Genomic DNA, 14,701 nt, shown 5'->3' on the forward strand with positions numbered 1-14,701 from the left:
CAGCTCTCCAGCGGAGCTCCTGAGTGTCCCCCTCTGCTCCCAGCTCCAAACCCCCTCTGGGCTGCAACAGCTACTGTGACAAGAGAACCAGCCTCCGAACAGCTGGGCGGAGGCAGGGAGACGCAGCGGCCCCAGCTCAGGAGTCTCTGCTGGAGACGCGGGCAACATTGACTGCCGCCCGCCATCCTACCAGCAGAAGCCATGTGTCAGGGGAGCTCTCAGCTCGGAGCTACCAGACCACTGTGCTGGACATCCAGCCCAGCCTCTGGGGCCTGGCACTTACAGAGTGCCTTTCAGGGGCCTGCATGGCCGCCCCACACTGCAAACAGCAGGTGGATCCCACTCCTCAGAAATCAGGAGGGGCAATACTAACCCCACTCCAACCCGGAGGCCAAGAGGGAGGCATGGGGGGGCTGAAACCGTGGTCCCACGAGGCACCATCGGAAGCCTGGCCACAGGCACGTTCAGTGTGAGGCTCTCCGGGTGAAACCACAAGCTCTGGGGATCTGGAGCTTGTTTCTGGGGGAGCTTGCATGCCCTCGTCTAGTGGGGGCTGGGCTGGCAGAGCCCCACCCAGCACCGCAGCCACATCCCCCCAACCTGGGGAGCCCCTCGCATCTCCCGGCCGGCCCTCACCAGGACTTGGGCTCCCCGAAGTGCAGGTAGTTGATGCTATACAGGTCCATGTCCTCCGTGTGCCAGGCGAAGGTGGTCTTCCACATGCCGAAGTACAGGTAGGGCGTGTTAACGCCCTCGATGATGGTGCCGCATTCGCGCTCCACCATGTCCAGGATGGTCCGCAGGTTCCCGATGTTCCACTGGGCCACGTCCTGCAGGGCAAGCACACGGTCAGCCCGCTGGCCACCCTGGGCACCCAGCTCCCCTGACCCCCACCCCCAGAGACCAGCAGTGAGACACCTACGTCATTCCCTCTGAGCCCCCCACGGCAGTGTGACCCCCACCCAGGGACCGAGAGTCAGCAACCAGCCCCACACCCGCCCACTTCACAGCCTCGCCCACACTGGTGTCCAAAACCCTCCCCGGGCCATGCACAGCCCCCGCCCGGGGCCAGATGGTCAGACGCAGCTTCCCCCGGTCCTGCACTGAGCTGTGCGTGGCTGTGCGGGAATCGCAGGCAGTGAAGGCCACGTGGCAGAGGCCACAGCCAGTGAGGAATAATTCATGTGCCTTGAGCTCACTGATACAGGAGAAGGAAGGACACATCCAGCGGAGCCTCACATCACGTGTCACACAGGCCTTTCTGCACCTTCCCACCGCGGAGGTGGGGACGGTGCTCAGAGCCAGGCAAGCGCGGGAGGATCCCCGCCAACCAGGTTCATCTATTTCTAATGCCACAAGCAAACAAGCCTTGTCTTGTCATGAGAGCTCGTAAAACATGCTTCCATAAACTCCCAGTCCCCAGGGAAGCCTCGGGGGGCTGAGATGCTGAGCACACGGTGGTGTTCCTTCACACCTCAGATCCAACCCTGCCGCCCGCCTCATCCACATTCCAGGCCCTGACTTCACAGGGCCAGTGGTAGGTCTCTACAAGGGGAGCTGTGGCTGGAGCCCAGGATGCAGGGGAAGGCCAGGATCAGACCCCCACCGTAAGCATGAGAAGCCTGGGGTCACCTGCAGTAGAAGCTGCCTGAGGTCAGGGGGCACCAGCAACCGGTCACCTCCCCAAAGCCCTATGCATTCACCCTGCCATCAAGCCTACACATCCATAATGTGACTCCAAAAAACACTGAATTATACACTTTAAATAGGGCTTCCCAGGTGGCTCAGTGGTAAAGAATCTGCCTGCCAATGTATGAGATGCAGGTTTGATCCCTGGGTCAGGAAGATCCCGTGGAGAAGGAAAGAGCAAGCCACTCCAGTATTCTTGCCCGGAAAATCCCATGGACCGAGGAGCCTGGTGGCCTATACAGTCCATGGGGTTGCAAAGAGTAGGACACAACTGAGCAACTAAACAGTAACAAATGTCTGTTTTAAACGGGTGGTTTGTATGCTTTGTGAATTATATCTTAATAATGTTTAAAAAAGCAATGACTCAAATACTCAACAAATAAACAAAGCAACCCAACTGGCACTAACTTTCCAAAACTCTATGTGGAAAATGACGGGTCATTTGACCAACAGGCATACAACTCCACACCCACCCTGTACTCAAGCACATGAACTTCCGTTCTTCTGTCCTCTCAGGCTGCTGGGGTCAAATTCCCCTCCAAGAAGTCACGATCCATAGACTGAGCAGCAGAGCGGCGAGCTGGGCCGGGCCGCTGGGGAGGCGGGACGCTGACACTGACCTCCCCCGCCCCCACCCGGAGGCCCACACCATGGCCAAGTCAGGACGGCTGCCGGCTGGAGGCGCAGAGCACAGGCAGCTGGGCCACCTGCCAGCTGGCCTGGACTTTAACACTAGCTTGGGACTGCACACGGAGCGGGACGCAGCAAGGTTCCCAGCCATGGAGCCGCGACGCCCCCCACTCAGAGCTGGGGAATCTCCTGGAAGGGCTAAGTGTCCTAAGGGAAAGGGTGCTAGTTACGGAAGAGACGCTTCATCCTGCCCAGGGAAATCACCCTCTTTGTGTTTAGAGACCAGACGTGGCCTGGGGGATGCCCACCGCGGTGCTCTGCCAGAGCTGCTCCCAGGAGGAGCCCTGAACACGATGAAACCAGGGAGAGCTGGGGGAGCCCAGCCCTGATCCTGGCCTCTAGGGATGACGGCTCAGGGCCTCAGTGGCCTGATGTGGGGAATGGGGGCCTGGAGATGAAATCCCTCTCCCTGGGTCTGGAGGCCCTTGAAGTAAGCAGAGAAGCAGGGGGAGCAGTGAATGGATATCAAGGAGCCCCAGGAAGTGCAAGGCACACGGCCCCACTAGCCCCTCATCAATCTGACATCAGAACCTCTGCACTGGCCCAAGGGTCAGCTGGCTGGTGGTACAAAAACACACTGGTGTAACTGGAAAACTCGCCAACGACAAGGTGATCGACCCCTACGTTCAGAGGTGCATGGGCAGGAGATGGGGCAAGGTGCATGGGAGGTGCACAGGGCAGGGATGTGGCGCGGGGGCAGTCATGGGCCTGGGCAGCAGCGCATGCGACAGGGCATCTGTGACCGTGTCCTCCGAGTAGGTACTGCCCTGCTGCCAGGGGCTGTGTGCTAGTCTGGAAGAGGGCTGGACTTGTGGGTCATCTGCCTCTGGGGTCAAGTCCAAGAGGACGAGCTCAGGGTCTGGGATACCCCTAATGAAGGGTTCCTTGCACTCACTGTGCCCCACTTTATTGATGGGGAAACCAAGGCTCAGAAAGGAGGAAGCAGGCGCGAGGGGCAAACTTGGTACTGGACCCAGGATGAGGGTGCCTCCCTGGGTTCTAGGGGACGTGGGTGAGCTCACTTAAAGCCTGATCCGCGCCTCCCAGGTAACAAACTAACACCCTTGGTGCCTTGCTCCACGAGGCAAACCTGCTAGCAGAAGAGGGAAAAGCCGCCACAGGTCAGACGAGCTCTGTGAAGCTGAAACGCCAGCAGCGACTCAGCTCGGGACACAAGCAAGGTCACAGGTTTCCCATGCTTCTTGGGAAACACAAGCCGCTGGTTCTAACAGGTTCCTCCCCTGGGCGCCCGGGAGGGTCCTGACCCTTCTCTCAAGAGGAACTTTATTCCCACCCTTACCTCCCAGCCCGAGACCAGGTGGCGCCCACAGCCGCCCTCAGGGGAGCAGGGCTGAGTGGACAAGAGTGTTCTCAGCAGACAGCCTTCAGAGGGATGGAGTGGGGGTCACACAGCGGGCAGAGGGGGTGTGGACAGGCCTGGATCCTAGCAGGGCAGAACACCTTGGAGAGAGTCAGGCTTCGGAGCCCTGTAATGAACCCCATTAGGTCCCTCCCAGGGTTATTGGAGGTCCCGTAAACATTTATAAACCATCCCCCCAAATATTCGAGGTCCCGTAAATATTTACAAACCATCCCCACAAAACACAGTCCCACTCTGCTCGACACCAGCCCTGCCCGAGGCCTTGGCATCAAGCTTCAGTCAGGGGAGCGGTCTGGTCTCACCGCTTGGACAGGCCTCGGGCAGCATAGGCCCGAAGGCAGCAAGGGGACTAAAAGTGATGCAGCCAGGGGCAGCTCGGTTGGCTGGGAACTCGGCTCCCAGGTCTCTAGGAGGATGGAGTGATAGAAACTCGAGAAGAAAAGCACTCAAGTGAGAATTGACAGGGGCCCTGGGAGGTCAAGACTGAGAACCCTGGCAGCCTGCAGTCTGCGGGGTTGCCAGAGTCAGACACGACTGAGAGACTAAACAACAACTGGGACAAGGGATGGAATGCTGGCTGTTGTCTTTTTAAAACTGCCCTGGAGTCAGGCTGCAGGTCAGCGGCCGAGCATGGCATCCGGGCAGGGCTGCGCTCTGACCTGGCAGGAAAGATTCTACAGACCTCCAGCCTGCTTCTCTCATCCTGAGCTCGGCGCCCACCTGTATGTAGAGCCCCAGCAGAAGCCCAGCGGAGTGTCCCGCATCATCCCTGCCTTGACCACCCAGGAGGGAGCCCACTCCCGCCTTCGCCCGCACTGCCCACCCAGACGCCGGGGCCTCAGCACTCACGTCGTCGTACAAGGAGCCGCTGATGTCAGCCCCGTAGATGGGCGACACGAACGTCAGGTTCTTCCAGTACTTGCGCTCCAGGTCGTCGAAGTCCTGGTGTCGGGGGGTGCAGTACCTGGGGACAGACCGCTTGTGAGGGGCTCAGGGCACCTGCTGGATGAACCAGGGGAGGAGCTCTGCTCAAGCACAGGCCACTCTGGTATGGGCACAGCCCTGGAGCACGAGGACGAGGTGTGACGGCCGTCAGGGGAGGGGGATGGACAGGCGGGCAGTCCAGCCTGGAACAGTGCCTAGTGGTCCCGTCTCACCAGCTCTCGGGGCCCAGGACCCCCACATCAGACCACAGGTCAGGGGCATGGGAGCTGGAGGAGGGACCTGGACTCTGACAGTTCCTGTCTGCCTACCCCTTGAAGGTACAGATGGTACCAATGACGGGCCGGGCACCATGGGGTGGGGGCAGACAGTGCCCTCATAGGACACTTGAAAGCAAACAAGTAAACACACTGCCAGCACTGCACCAATGGTCTCAGGGAGCTCAGCCAGGGAGGCCAGGAGCTCCACAGAAAGGGAGCGTGCCCGCGTGCCATGAACGCCCAGGGATACGCCCACGAGCTCCTGGAGTGTGCGCCCACGTGGACCCTGCTGGACCAGGAGCTCGGACAGACCCTGCCAGGAGCCTCCCTCTGAGAAGGTGCCGCAGAGCTGAGACATCCCAGGAGGGACAGGGAGGCACCCCAGGGCTAGGGGACATGGACGGGCCCTGAAAGGCTGGCCTTCAGCAGTCAGTGTTCAGGGCAACACAGGTGCATGGCGTGGCCCTGGGTCAGGTGAGGGTCCAGATTTTGCCCCCTGAGAACCTGGGGGCTAAGAGCCTAGGGTGATGAGGCCCACCCGGGGCACACAGGCAGGCTCTGTGGGCACTGTGTCTGCCCCACCCCCGACACTGCCCCACGTACTTCTCGCTGTTGGCCAGGCGCCGGTACTCGCCGACCGTCATGGCCTTCTTCTGGATGTTGTACTGTGTGAAGAGGCCCGACTGGCCGGTCACCACCTGCTGGATGGGCGCTGGGATCACCACATCATCAATGTCGTCATATGTCTGCCGCGGCTTCCACTCCTTTGGGGGGATGATCTGCAAGACCAGGAGAGTGGTCAGAGGCCCCTCCCTGGGCTCAGCCGCTTGGGACCAGGCACCAGACGGAGAGAGACCGGGGCACTGGGCACCCCCCATCCACATCACCAAGCTCCCTGGAGCCCCAGGGCTAGGCCAACCTGGGCATCAGCAGCTTGGGTGGTGGGGGGACTGTGCGCAGCTGCCCAGGATCTGTGTGATCACACAGGGAGCAGCCGTGGGCAGGGTGGGCCGTGAGTGCTGCCTGGCATAGTATGCACTCGCTGCGTCCCGGAGGCTCCACCATCATACCCTCTGGCCACCGCGTGCCCAGTTCAGGACTCAGCGTGGGTGCGGCCCCAGAGCAGACATGGGTGCTGCAGTGCACACCCATGCCAGGAGCCCCACTTCAGGGACACCTCCTGGGAAGAGGCCACACAGCCCAGGGAACAGGGACACGGGATGAACGGCCACACCGGGAGCAGTGCGCAGCTGGGGTGCACATGGAGGGGACCCTGTGAGATGCAAGGGAGGGGCCAGCCTCTGCTCCTGGGAACCAGCGGAACCGCAAGCCGCCCTGAAGATGGCAGGCCTGGTGATCAGAGGAGCCAGGCCCCTCCTGGCTCAGGGATGCACTGAGGGTCCCGACCGCCCTTAACCCCGGCCCTAGACCCCAGGCCATGCCCCCTCCTGACTCCTTCCCCCTCGCCCCTTCCCCAGCAGCCTGAGGCATGGACCCCAGCTGGGCAGTGGCCCAGAGCACAAGAACAGCTGAGGAATGTGGCTGGTCACCCTGAAAGTCCCACACATATCCAGAGTCCCCCACCCCCCAGCCCCCTACTCACACTGAGTGCTCACCCCGCCCCCAGCCAGCTGCCCTGAGCCCAGTGTTCGAGTGGTAGGGGGTGTCATCAAACGTAGCTTTGATGGGAAAGGAAACCCCAACACCACACACACACACACACCCACCCCAGAAGGGCAGTCAAGGCCGGTGAGACTTGAGTTAAGGGGACCTGGCGTCTGGAGAGCTCGCTCAGGCCAGCAAGACACCCGGTCCCTTCTCCGAGGCTGGCTGGGCTGAGGGCTGCATGGGGGAGAAGTGATACGCGGCGTGGGGGTGGGGGGGGGCGGAGAAGAGGGATGTGGCAGGGTGTCTCCCTGGACCCGTCTGTCCCTGCAGAGGCAGGGAGACCGCTGGGGGCCAGAGACACCAGCGTGCTGTCCTTGCAGATGGGGGCAGGGAGGATGCACGTGTGTCGGCGTGACTGCCCCACAGCACGTCTCACTGACAGCGGGGGAGTTCTCCCAGCGGCCATGCCTGCCCCCACCCTGCCCTTCCAGGGAGGCCTGCCCGCACCACAGCAAAGAGCACAGAAAACACCACTTAAGAGGAGTGGAAAGGAACCTTCAAACAAAGGGCAGAGAGAAAATGTGCCTGAAAACATCTGACGCACAAAAATATCCAGGCTGAGTGGTTTCCCATCGATTCAAGTAAGCTGGCAAAATGTGGGTCCAGCGGCTTGAAGAGCTTAGAGCAGAGACAGATGCAGGGCCCAGAGGATAAATGCTGGCGAGGTCACGTGTGGAGACTCAGTCACAGCCCACAAGGCTGCACCCTGAGTGGCCCCGCGACAGAAGGCACCGGAAACACCCAGAAGTGGGAGCCGGGGGTGATGGCAGAGGGCGGAGAGGAGAGGCTGGGGGGAGCGTCAGGTGCTGCCGGCAGAACATTCCATGATGTTAACAAGATTCCTGGCAGAAAGGACGACTGGGATCCAAAAACAGAACTGGCGCCGCATCCCAGCAGACGCGGAACGAGGTCAGGGACAGAAGACATTCCAGATAAAGGGAGGCCCCAGGCCTCAGGAGTCCACCCCAGACAGACGGGGCGCCTGGGGGAAAGGGGCCTGACAACTGCCACCAGCCAATCTCTCAGCCCCAAACAGAGGCTCCGAACCTACAAGAACCAGGCCAGGGTCTTCTAGAGCCAGGGACCTTGATGAGAACCTTCTGCTGAGTCTGTGCCATGCGGGGGTAGGGGGTGCAAGGAACAGAGATGCGGGGGGTCCCGCAGGCCCACGGCGCTCCTCTCGCTCTCCACGCAGCTGAGATGAAAGGCATGGGTGTGACATGGTCAGCCAAAGCCAGCCAAGGATGCGGGGGGCCAGCACACCTGCCCCCTTGCTGCAGACACTGCCTGGGAGACAGACCCCCAGGGACCACAGCCCAGGACCACCCACCACCTGCTTCTGTCCAGTCAGCAAGCAGATGCCATGTTCTTTTTTTTTTTTTTTTCATTTTTAAATGGTTAGGGGAAAATGGCAAAGAAGACATTTCAGAACGGGTGAAAATTCTATGAAACCTTCACTTTGATACATCAGGTTTTATGGGCACACAGCCAGGCCTGTGGGGATGAGAACCAACCACAGCTGCAGAGCTGAGAGGTGGAGACAGACAGTCCGGCCCAAGAATCTGAAAATATTTCCTATCTGGCCTTTGCAGAAAAGGCTGGGCGACTCCCAGCATCACTAACAGAGGACTGGATATGAGACACAATGACAGGCATATGGGAAGCAACTCAAAGAACCCCAAACAGGCAATGAATCTCCCAGATTACGTGCTGGGCAGAACCATGTATACACAGGCTCACGTGCACACGAAGGAGCTCTCCAAGACCTGGGCCCTGCACAGAAGGGTGTGGGCAGCCATCTACGGCGCATACACATGCTCGCATCCGTGTGAGAAAGGCATGAGAAGAGACGCAGGAATTGGTGCCCCACTGCCCCAGGCAGAGGGGCTGGGGTCAGAGGGGGCACTCGTTCTCCCTATGGACCCCATCACAATGTTTGAACTTGCCCATTTACATGACAGTCTCCCAAAAAACGTGTTTAAGGAGGAATATGAAGGCAGAAAGCCAGCCCTGTTCAGCATCAGCTCCACGAAGCCCCAGGGAGGTGAGGAGGCTGCGGGTCCCATCACAATGCGCTGAGTCCCACCCTGCGTCCATGCCCTCAGGGATCCCAGTGCCCAAAACAGTGCTGGGCTTGAGGAAAGAACATACAGGTGTCCTTAATAAATAAGGGGCTCAAGGAGTGGATTAATGGGTGCCTCATGGGCCCCAAGTCCCGGGGAGGGGGCTACAGAGCAGCAGCGGTGGAAAGTGGCTACAGGACCGGAGGTCATTCACCTTGGCCAGGCCCGCCCGGTGGGCCCCCTGGGACTCGATGTAGGCCACATATTTGTTGAAGTCCTTGAACTCCTCCATGGTTGGGCGGAACGTCATGATCTTACAGCTCGGGTTCTGGGCCCCATGATCCTCAGACCCCATGGCTGCGGCAGAGGGATGGCCACACCTGCAAGGAGACAGAGAACGTCAGCACCACCGCCGCCAGCCGGTCCCCCGCCCTCAACGAGGGCCCAAAGCATCCCACCCAAGGACAGAGGCTGTGCAGCTGAATGGGGCCCAGGGGAGCCAGGGCTGCTTCATCTCCTGCACAAAAGACCAAATGACTTCAATTAATTACAAAGAGAGCTGGCCTCATTATAAGAGCTCCTGCGATGCTGGAGGCCTGAGCCCCCATTTCAAACAAGGGGCCTTGGAAATAAAAATCTTTTCATATCAGGGTCATGTCCAGATTCACTGACATTGATCGTGGAGCTGGAATCCAGGGGCAGCGGCATGGGGCAGGCTGGAAAAGGGAGTAAGGTCATGTGTGTGTATGTGTTTCCTGAACATGGAAGCCCTCCTCAGGCAGGGCCACCATGGACGGGTAGGCAGGCAGGTGAGCAGCGCCTGGGTCCCTCCAGCACTGGGCCGGCTGCTGTCAGTGAACCCAGGTCCCAGTGACCCACGGGAGCGACCCACGGGCTGCCTGAGGCAGGACCTGAAACCAGGAGAGCAGAGCCCCATCACCCTGGGCTAAGCCAAGCCTGGATCACGCGGCACAGAGGAGGAGAGTCAGTGGGGGGGACCTCCTCCAGGTAACAAGTCTGCAGGCTAGAGAGGCCTCTCCTGCTCTGAGAGTCACAGGGACCAGCAGGGAGGCTGTGGCCCATCCTAGCCAGGGAGACACTGAGGGACACACACTGGGGAAGGGTCCCTGTTGGCAGGTTAAATTTTCCAAACAAGAGAAAACAGACTCACTCCAGGATGTGGACAAGGTCAGAACCCCAGTGCACGCACACCCAGAACTAGGAGAAAAAGTCACCAAGTCCAGGCCCCCCACAAAGTGAGTGGGGGGGGGGTGAGAAGAGCAGGACTCCCGCCAGACTGGAAGTGGGGGGCGATGTCCATTGACCAAGTCATAGCCACCAGCTCTCCAAACACCCTCCCCGGAGCGGGCACTAGAGGGCAGCACAAGCCCAGGAACAGCCGCTGAGCCGGCAGCTCCCTGGGACAGGCCTGGAGGACAGGCGCCAGAACCAGCCCTGCCCTGGGCCACCCCACGCCACACCTGGGCGCTCAGGGCAGGGACAGGGGCGGCAGGTAAGGCCCCGCCGTGAAGGTCACCCTCACGGCTGACAGGACTGGTACAGACTCTGGGGGTCACCACTGCATCCCCAAGCGGGGAGCCCACCCTTCCTCAGGGACTGCCCCCCATCCCCGCCCCCACATTGTTGGGGGGAGATGAGCCCAAGCAGGACACCACACCTGTCTCCCCCCAAGATCAGCCTGTCCTGCCCACCCAAGCGCCCTCCGCTTTCCCATCGAGGGGTGGGGATGCAAGCAGGTGGAGCTTCCGACAGCTGCACCTGGCAAGAGACCCAGCTTCTCCACCCACCACCGCCATGCAGGTTCAGCTCAGCAGGGAAGTGGGTGTGAGGTTTTTCCTCTTATTCGTGCCCTTTGCAATGAAGCTTTCAGTAAGTAAATATGAAGAAGAAAATTAAAACGGTTTATAATCCCAATACTCCATAACCCCTGACATGTTTCTTTGAAGGAGGGCAAATGAAAATCAAACACGTACATACTTAAGAAGATAACAAAAGGAATCTGACTGAAATCCAGCCCTGGGCCAAACTTCTGGAAACACAAGGGGACCAAGGACCCCCCATGAGGGAACTCAGAATAGTCCAGAAAGATGGACACACTCTTGACCAGACCATACCATGCCAAGACAAGCGGGATTCTAACAACTCGGTTGTGAACAGACAAACAGCACAATTAAACAGTGGGAAAAGGACTCTAACAGACATTTTTCCAAAGAGACGCAAATGGCCAATAAGCGCATGGAAAGATGCTCGAGGTGGTCAGCCACCAGGGCAAAGCAAATGGAAACCACAGTGAGACACACCTTGCCCACAACAACCAGAGTGAACAAGCAGATAATGACAAGTGCAGGTGAGGAGGTGGGGAAACAGGAACCCGGACTCCCAGCTGGCAGAAACACGAAACGGCGCCGCCACTGTGGAAAACAGCCCGGCAGTCCCCCCAAAAGCTAAATGTGGCACTGACCACACAAGTCAGCAATCCTACTAGTCAGTACACACCCAAGAGAAACCTATGTCCACATGAAAACTTATACACAGATGTCCACAGCAGCACGCCTCACAGCAGCCAAAAGGTGGAATCACCTCGAGTGTCCATCACGAAATGAAGGTACACAAACCAGCCCCGCCACTCAGCGGCACGTCGGGAGTGCCGCTCGGCCACGGTACAAAAGGAAGCCTTGACACTTGCTGCAGCGGGACGGACCTCAAAAATGTGATGCTTGGTGAGAGAAGCAGAACCAGAAGGACCCCAGAGGCTAAGGTCGGGTTTCTTTAGGGAGCAATGGAAATGTTCCCCTCAACTGTGGTGATGGCTGCAGGACTCTGAACACACACGTCAAAATTTTGTGTTTTAAATGGAGGAACTGGCTGGTGGGTGGAGTCAATCTCAATAAAGCTGCTGCTCCCGCCAAAAGAGAAACAGAGGTTGGGGTGGGGGAGAAGAAAAGAAGAAAAGTTCTGCACTTGCAAAAACGAAACCTCTGGAGCCTGGCAGGATGGGCGACTAGAGCCCTCATCTCTTCAGCCCACAGAAGGGCTCCCCCAAACCTGAGCCCCTCACTCCATGAAGGACGGAGGACACCCCCTGGGTGTCGGCCATGGAGGTGTCTACAGGAGGTGTGAACTCCAGAGACACTTGGTGGGTCCCCCCGCCGGCCCCGCCCTGGCTCTCAAAGCCCCTAGCAGCAAAGACTGTGCCCCTCTCTCCCCATTCCTCATCCTGAGGCTCCGGGCAGAGCATCCATACAGGCCACAATCAGGGAGTTTTACACAAGCTGAATGGACAAACCGTCTGCTCTGCGAATCACCTCTCAATAAAGTGATCTTCTCTTTTTAAAGTCATGTGTTCAGGAGACCCTGCATGACTCGGCCTTCCTGAGGCCCCCCAGGCCCCCTGCAGCCCCCACCGCCTGGGACGGAGGAGCAGGACCAGACGGGAGGGGCACTGCCCGGCCGTCCTGGGGGTTCCTCCTCACCAAGACACATCTGACAAGAGGGACCACTGAGTCAGGTTGACAAGGGATCCCCGCCCTCTAGGTCCCAGTGAGTCCAGCCCAGAGGGGCCCTCCTGCGCTGGTACCTCCGCCCAGTGGCCTTCAAACTTGGGGACTCATGGGCTGGGCAGTAGGGGTACTCTGGCTGCTCCCATGAAGGTTGCCACCCCATTTGTGCTGCACCGCGGTGACCAGGTGTGGCTCTTTTCCGCCCCTCCCAGGAGCAGAAGGCTCTCTGGATCTGGACCCCAGCCTGGGGTAGGCACCCCCAGGAGCCAAGGACAGTGGAGTGCGCTGAGCCTGAGCGCCTCGGGAAGGAGAGGGTGGGTGACAAACACCCCCAAGGGGTGGGCCTCCTACAGCCAGGCACACTCTGTCCATCTGAGACCCAGGACTCAGACGAGAGATGACTGGCAGGGACGCTGCCTCCCCAGGAGAGTCTCGTCTTTCTGACCCAGTGGGCCCCGGACTAAGGGTTTCTGAGGCTGATGGCAGATGTTGTCCACGAACTGGACGTTGGGAACCTGCAACTCTGGGGTTTGACAAGAATATAGTACTCAGTGTGTGGAAAGGTATGTCCTCTGGAGAAAATGTAACCTCACAACACAGCTAAACCTTGAGGAGTGCACTGACTTTGAAAAGGATTCCGGGGCCCTCTGAGGTGTCTCTCCCTGAGATCTCTCCCCCCGGCCCCTCCCTCTGCTTGTTCCATCTGCTGCCAGGTAAAGCCCCAGCCTCCTTGGGACTCCTGGCCAGCCCCGGGTCTGTCCCCATCTTGGCTCAGCTCCTGCACCAAAGCCCAGTTCCCAACAGGGGACGACAACTGGGAGCCCCTGAGCAGGCTTCGGCCCAGGAGGAGCAGCTGCCCCTCAACAGGAGTCAAGACGGAATCCACCCTGGAGGCAGAGCTCGATACTCCCAGCCCTGTCCCGACCCCCTCTCCAGCGCACCACATGAGCCTGGCACTCTGTCACATGTCCCTCGAACCTGCATACAGTTCCCGACTTCATCCTTCTCTGCCTGGAGCACCATCTACCACCTGGGTTCCCTGCACATCAGGCGTGCTCCCTGATCACACAGAGCCTGAAGTCCACCCAGGTTCCCTGCACACTGGGTATGCTTCCTGATCACGCAGAGCCTGAAGTCCACCCAGGCTCCCTGCACACCAGGCACTCTCCCTGATCACACAGAGCCTGAAGTCCACCCAGGCTCCCTGCACACCAGGCACTCTCCCTGATCACACAGAGCCTGAAGTCCACCCAGGCTCCCTGCACACCAGGCACTCTCCCTGATCACACAGAGCCTGAAGTCCACCCGGGTTCCCTGCACACCAGGCGTGCTCCCTGATCACACAGAGCCTGAAGTCCACCCGGGTTCCCTGCACACCAGGCACTCTCCCTGATCACACAGAGCCTGAAGTCCACCCAGGCTCCCTGCACACCAGGCACTCTCCCTGATCACACAGAGCCTGAAGTCCACCCAGGCTCCCTGCACACCAGGCACTCTCCCTGATCACACAGAGCCTGAAGTCCACCCAGGTTCCCTGCACACTGGGTATGCTCCCTGATCACACAGAGCCTGAAGTCCACCCGGGTTCCCTGCACACCAGGCACTCTCCCTGATCACACAGAGCCTGAAGTCCACCCGGGTTCCCTGCACACCAGGCGCACTCCCTGATCACACAGAGCCTGAAGTCCACCCGGGTTCCCTGCACACCAGGCACTCTCCCTGATCACACAGAGCCTGAAGTCCACCCAGGTTCCCTGCACACTGGGTATGCTCCCTGATCACACAGAGCCTGAAGTCCACCCAGGCTCCCTGCACACCAGGCACTCTCCCTGATCACACAGAGCCTGAAGTCCACCCAGGTTCCCTGCACACTGGGTATGCTCCCTGATCACACAGAGCCTGAAGTCCACCCGGGTTCCCTGCACACCAGGCGTGCTCCCTGATCACACAGAGCCTGAAGTCCACCCGGGTTCCCTGCACACCAGGCGCACTCCCTGATCACACAGAGCCTGAAGTCCACCCGGGTTCCCTGCACACCAGGCGCGCTCCCTGATCACACAGAGCCTGAAGTCCACCCGGGTTCCCTGCACACCAGGCGCGCTCCCTGATCACACAGAGCCTGAAGTCCACCCGGGTTCCCTGCACACCAGGCGTGCTCCCTGATCACACAGAGCCTGAAGTCCACCCGGGTTCCCTGCACACTGGGTGTGTTCCCTGAACACACAGAGCCTGAAGTCCAGGGGGCACTCGGGGCCACTACCTGCTGCCCTTCCACATCCCCAGCCCATGTCAGAGAAACCTCTGCCCCCTCTGCTCCCTGGCCTGTGCAGCTGGATCGGGGGCTCAGGGTGCCGCCTCCACACAGCAGGAGCACTAAGACGGGGGAGCACAGGCGCCAGGGGCCCCTCAGAGGATGCAAGGACATGGCCTCAACCTGAGTCCACCCCATGGAACTGGACTGAACCTGCTACAGGAGTGAGATGGACA

General features: G+C 59.7%; 1 protein-coding gene across 2 annotated transcripts in view; it reads right to left on the reverse strand.

Moving 5' to 3' along the window:
• KDM4B (lysine demethylase 4B) overlaps nucleotides 1–14,701 on the reverse strand; it is a 117,850-nt gene that overhangs the window by 72,117 nt on the left and 31,032 nt on the right. For both annotated transcript variants that reach the window (XM_070464917.1, XM_070464916.1), the window contains exons 3-6: nucleotides 8,908–9,073; nucleotides 5,566–5,741; nucleotides 4,610–4,724; nucleotides 637–830 (exon numbers count right to left, since the gene is read on the reverse strand). In XM_070464917.1, coding sequence (XP_070321018.1) covers nucleotides 637–830; nucleotides 4,610–4,724; nucleotides 5,566–5,741; nucleotides 8,908–9,048 — 626 coding nt within the window. In that variant the 5' untranslated portion in view covers nucleotides 9,049–9,073. The remainder of the gene's footprint in view (nucleotides 1–636; nucleotides 831–4,609; nucleotides 4,725–5,565; nucleotides 5,742–8,907; nucleotides 9,074–14,701) is intronic.

The sequence above is a fragment of the Odocoileus virginianus genome, chromosome 3 (genome assembly GCF_023699985.2).
Source record: "Odocoileus virginianus isolate 20LAN1187 ecotype Illinois chromosome 3, Ovbor_1.2, whole genome shotgun sequence".
Taxonomy (NCBI): domain Eukaryota; kingdom Metazoa; phylum Chordata; class Mammalia; order Artiodactyla; family Cervidae; genus Odocoileus; species Odocoileus virginianus.